General features: G+C 44.3%; 1 protein-coding gene across 1 annotated transcript in view; it reads left to right on the top strand.

Annotated features, from left to right (window-relative positions):
* The window catches only part of dlgap4b (discs, large homolog-associated protein 4b), a gene marked incomplete at its 5' end in the record, with an annotated part of 98,935 nt that extends 97,125 nt beyond the window's left edge, over positions 1 to 1,810 (top strand). The window contains 1 exon segment of the mRNA XM_084316867.1: positions 1,513 to 1,810. Coding sequence (XP_084172993.1) covers positions 1,513 to 1,758 — 246 coding nt within the window. The 3' untranslated portion in view covers positions 1,759 to 1,810.
* Between the last annotated feature and the right edge of the window lie 3,894 nt (positions 1,811 to 5,704).

Here is a 5,704-nt window from a genome sequence, read left to right as displayed (position 1 = left end):
GCGCTGGCTTGTTTTTACAGCGCTGGCTTGTTTTTACAGCGCTGGCTTGTTTTTACAGCGCTGGCTTGTTTTTACAGCGCTGGCTTGTTTTTACAGCGCTGGCTTGTTTTTACAGCGCTGGCTTGTTTTTACAGTACTGGCTTGTTTTTACAGTGCTGGCTTGTTTTTACAGCGCTGGCTTGTTTTTACAGCGCTGGCTTGTTTTTACAGTACTGGCTTGTTTTTACAGTGCTGGCTTGTTTTTACAGCGCTGGCTTGTTTTTACAGCGCTGGCTTGTTTTTACAGCGCTGGCTTGTTTTTACAGTACTGGCTAGTTTTTACAGTACTGGCTTGTTTTTACAGTGCTGGCTTGTTTTTACAGCGCTGGCTTCTGTTTCCTCATTACTTCCAGTAGAAAGGTGTCTCTGACAGGGCTGATGGCAGATCAGCTGGTCACTAAAACAGAGGTGCTCGGTGGATACAGAGCCTTAATAATCACTTTTTTGTTTTCAGCATTCAACACTTTGAATTGCATTTGTATTTTGTTCTTTAATTGACAGCTTGTTACATTGGGGGGGGGGTCAAAAGTTGAAACACGTATCCTTCAGTTTCCCTGAACTGACACGTTCAGATCAAGAGGTTAGCTTGCAGTTAGCTGTGCCCCTTGATTTCAATAAGGAATGCTAATAATGCTAACATACCAGTTTTCGGGAAACTATTAGATAAATGTTACAACCTCCCCCCCCCCCCTGAAATGTAACATGTAATAGTTAAAGAGAACAACCATATAAAATTCAAAATGTCAAGTATCACCTTTAAGTTCTGTCCCAACATGTCTCACTAACGTGTTACGTTTGATGTCTTCAGTGTATTTGTCATAACAATGACTGTATTGTCTCAAATATACTTGTCTATTTTTACCTGTTGTCTATACTGTCGGCGTTGATGTCTTTCTGTGTTTTATCACCGTGCACATGTTTTTCAAAGACAAAACAACTGTCCAGGGCTTTGTGGTAAATCTCCACCGTTACCAAATGGTGTTCTGTGGAAGTCCCTGGTCTGTCCACGGCTGCCTGAGGGGCCAGACGAGCCTCTTTACAACAACATTCTCTCACTTTCTTATCATCTCCTCCTTCCCTCCCCCGCTCTCTACCTCTCCTCCTGCTCTCTTCCCTGTTGCTGTTGTACTCTCTTTCTCTCTCTCTCTCTCTGTCTGTGTGTGTCTCTCTCACTCTCTGTCTGTTTCTCACTCTATCTGTTTCTCTCCGTCTCTGTGTGTGTCTCTGTCTCTCTCTCTCTGTCTCTCTCTGTTTGTTTGTGTGTGTGTGTCTCTCTCTCTCTCTGTGTGTCTTTCTCTCTGTCTCTCTCTGTGTCTCTGTCTGTGTGTGTCTCTCTCTATCTTTGTCTCTCTCTCTCTGTCTGTCTGTCTGTCTCTCTCTCTCTCTCTGTCTCTCTCTCTCTCTCTCTCTCTCTCTCTCTCTCTCTCTCTCTCTCTCTCTCTCTCTCTCTACCCCCACCCTCCCCCCTAGCAGGACGAAGAAGAGAAGCCGGCTCCACCAGTGCCAAAGAAGCCCGTTAAGGGTCGCCCGGCGCTGGGGCGTGAGAAGAGTGCCGACTCCTCCTCCGCCCCTTCGGCGGCCGCGGTGGAGAAGCAAAGGCAGGAGGCCCGCAAGCGACTGCTGGCCGCCAAGAAGGCCGCCTCGTTCCGCCAGAACTCAGCCACCGAGAGCGCCGACAGCATCGAGATCTACGTCCCCGAGGCCCAGACCCGGCTCTGAGAGAGAGAGAGAGCGAGAGCGAGAGAGAGAGAGAGAGAGAGAGAGAGAGAGAGAGAGGAGAGAGAGAGGGGGGGGGGGGGTGGATAACCAGCTCTTCTTGAGATGCCATGGAGATGCCTGGCTCTTCTTGAGTGAGCGGGATGATTATAGGATGGAGGAATATAGAGGAGCTGGAGGATGAGGGGACGAGGGGAATGCTCTGGGCTAGGGGTCGGGCTTTAAAGGAGAACTATGGGGTGGGGGAGGGGGGGTAGGCTGGTCCTGGTGGTATCATATTTAATAACAAAAAAGGAGAATGAACTCTCAAGGCTTGATGGACTTTCTGGAGGAGATGGTTCCCTTCTCACTGGAGGAGATGATTCCCTTCTCACTGGAGGAGCCACACCTCAGCGGACGAACTTTGCTATTTTACGGTTACTACTCTTGATAATTATGAAAAATTGTTAATAACAATGGTATTATTATTATTATAATTATTATGTTGGCTGATTATCTCTTACATAATCTATATCGAGACTGTTTTAAATGTTCCTCTATCTTGGGTAGAAGAGATTTTTGACTTAGGAGACGGAATTAAGAGCATTTTAATGCTTTTTTCCCCCCTCCCTCTGCCTCTTCCTCTCCTCTTCCTCTTGCTTCCCAGAGCCTTGGCCATCCTGTAGCTTTGCACAATGCCACCTTGTGGCCACCACAAAGACACACGTGCACACACATCTAGCCACTCAAAAGCACCAACATACATAAATACGCACACACCTAATGACTCAAAAGCACTGACGTGCACATACATAAATACACTCATACATAATGACTCAAAAGCACCGACGTGAACATACATAAATACACACACCTAGCGACTCAAAGGCACCAATGTGCACATACACAGATACATAAATACACAGATACATAAATACACACATCACAGCTATCTATGTCTTCCTGTGCTATTTATTTATTTACTTTTATTTGTCCTTTAATTATCTATCAACTATTTTGGAATCCATTCAGAAGCAGGTATTTGAAAATGTTTCGGGACTGCGGGGAACTGAGGTTTGAATGGGCTATTTATCATCTAATATTTCTCTGGAGCTGAAAAGAATAATGATAATAATCATTTGCGTCCCTCAATATGTTTTTTGTACAAGATTTTAAAAACCATTGGGAGAAATCATTGTAATGATTTTGAATGGAAAAAAATATATTTTATATTGTTGACCCTCAATATGAAATTCCACTCAAAATACACCACAACGCATCCGCCCATATAGCGACTATAATCATCGCAATTTGCAGATGATTTCTTTGTAGGGAAATGTAACCGTGCCACGTCTCCGCTTCACATCTGAAGCTCTCTCGTTTTTAATTGTAGATAAGCGGAAAATTCCGTCAACTTAGATTTTTTGTTGCCTCCATGTAGCTAATACATGCTATTAGATGCTTTGTTTTTAAATAGCTTTGGCATTCAATCCATATGCATCTCAATAGACCGCAGGGCTTTGGAGCAGGTAATGTAACAGGGTCAGGTATTCAGGACAATAATTGTCTGATATCATTGTATGGTTTAGACATTGGAATTGTCATGATCTGGTATTTTGTGTGAGTTTTCCTAAATCATTCTAATTACAACCACATCACTAAGAATCCCCTCCCCCCTCCCTTTTGCTTTGTTATGCCATTGTTAATTTGTTCCCATTAAACTTCATTCCGACTACCTGCACATTTTTTTTTATTTAGGCAGAAGTTATTAATTAAAGCATTACATATCTTGCTCATTGTGTTTTCCATCATTTATTTTCTTAAACGGTTGTCTGCTAAAAAAAAAAAAAAAAAATCATCACACAGAAAATTACATAAAGCCAAAGATGAATTCACTGTTTAAAAATTAATCTCTTCTTTCTAAATGCCAACAGTTGGACGACCATCGACTGTGGATCATTAATTAAAGTCTCACTCACTGCAGTGTTCAGCCACTAGAGGGAGTCTATGATCACCTCACGGCCGGCGATAAATGGTATCAAGTGACATTACCATTATCTAATGACATTCAAATTCTTCCAGATAGTAATCCTCTGGACAGAATCCAATCACACATCACATAGTGCATGTCTAAAAGGAACAAGTCCTGGGTTTCGTTTAGCCTGACGCTGCAAAACATGCAAAACACTTGATCAAATGTCTTTTGTTTTTATGTTTATTCTCATCATAACTGCACATTAAAAGGCATGTTGGCCGTATACAGAGTCCGACCCAGACACACCACTAGCTTGTTTGCCTGCTCACATTTGGCTCGTCCACCAAATGGTCAGCAAAACAAGCCCCATTTCCCCCCATTGCTAATCAGCTACTTCAGCTACAGCTATGACTGTTGGGATGTTTTTAGCCTCGGTCAATCACCCCCAACCACCCACCCTATTCCCACCCGCTGTGCTCTGCAAATCCAGCTTGGGGGGCTGGGCATTAGAAAAGTCCAATTGCCACCATTCTCTCTCCTGGTCAAGAGCCTTCTCCTGATGGTGGGCCTTTGTTTGCTGTTGTGTTTGCCTGCTAGAGATGGCTCTAAGCTAGGTAAATGGGTGTTAGAGTGTGTGTGTGTGGGGGTTGGGGGGGTCAATGACTTGTTCCCTGGCTGGTTTCCATTTGACTGCTTGAGGCTAGCATCGTTAGCGCCTTGAGGTCTTTTGTGACCCTGTTGTTGATTTGATTTGATTTCTGGCTGGTTCCTAGGAACGGGGTCTGACATGTTGCTCTGAAATCAGCTTTGGGGGCATAAGTTAATTATAAAGTCCCGGGTGTTTTTTTCCTCAAAGGTTATGGGTTCACGATAAAACATGTGATTTAAGTATCGCCCCACGTGATGTGTTCGCTGAGGAAGAAGCACAAGGTATACAATGTAGTTCAGGGTAGGATGTAGTTCAGGGTAGGATGTAGTTCAAGGTAGGATGTAGTTCAAGGTAGGATGTAGTTCAAGGTAGGATGTAGTTCAAGGTAGGATGTAGTTCAAGGTAGGGTGTAGTTCGGGGAACCATACCGATACTTGTGATGATAAAAGGTCACACAAAGAATCTTTCAGTCAGACACTTGTTAGACATGAAGTTCCTATCCCCTCAGGCTCTACCATCGTCAACTATCAGGTGGTGCTCGCCTACAGTACAGCGCTACACCGGGAACAAGCTGCCTCAGTGTCAGATCACATACTACAGAGACCTGTCGGTGATTCAAACCAACACAATGTGCTCAGAGAGAGAGAGAGGGGGGTGGGTATTTTAAGGACACAGTCGCCGGAAGATGACAGGCTGCTAGAACTTGAAGGTGTAAAAGGAGATGTCAGCGATGGCCAGAGAGCTCATGCATGTGAATCGAACCAGGGCTCCGCTCCAATACACACGACAGCTCTGTGCTCAGAGAGCCGCCGAGGTCCATTTCCTGGGGAGGGCTCTCCAGGACCCAAACAGTCCCACTGTGTTTTCTGTTGTTGTTGTAAAAGCCCATTGATTTGGAGGTGATAATGGTCCCAAAGTGGCCCCCGACTTTGCATACTGTCATTCTTCAGCATTCACTACGACCACAGACAGCCCTTTGTTCTTGACATACTGTAACTTGCATTTTGAAAAGAGAAGTGGGTGTGGAGACTGGAGAACTATCTAACCTTAACCTGGTCAGGTCACGCTCTCTATATCTAGAAAACTATCTGACCTAGCCAGGCCACACTCTCATGTAGAACACGATCTGACCTGGCCAGGCTACACTATTTCTCTTTCTCCTGTAGAAAATGCTTTTTCTCATAAGTTTGCTCTAAGTTGTGGAAAGGAATGTACCTATGAATGCTGTCATCCATGACACTCGATGCAGCGAGTCTTATTGCATTCCCGTTAATTTGTTACAAAACATCCACTAAGTGTCAGTGATATGGAGTGATGGTTTTATTCTCAGATGTTATCGTTGTTGT

This window comes from Notolepis coatsorum (genome assembly GCF_963971535.1).
Source record: "Notolepis coatsorum genome assembly, chromosome: 6".
NCBI lineage: Eukaryota > Metazoa > Chordata > Actinopteri > Aulopiformes > Paralepididae > Notolepis > Notolepis coatsorum.
This window is presented reverse-complemented; position numbering and strand designations above follow the sequence as displayed.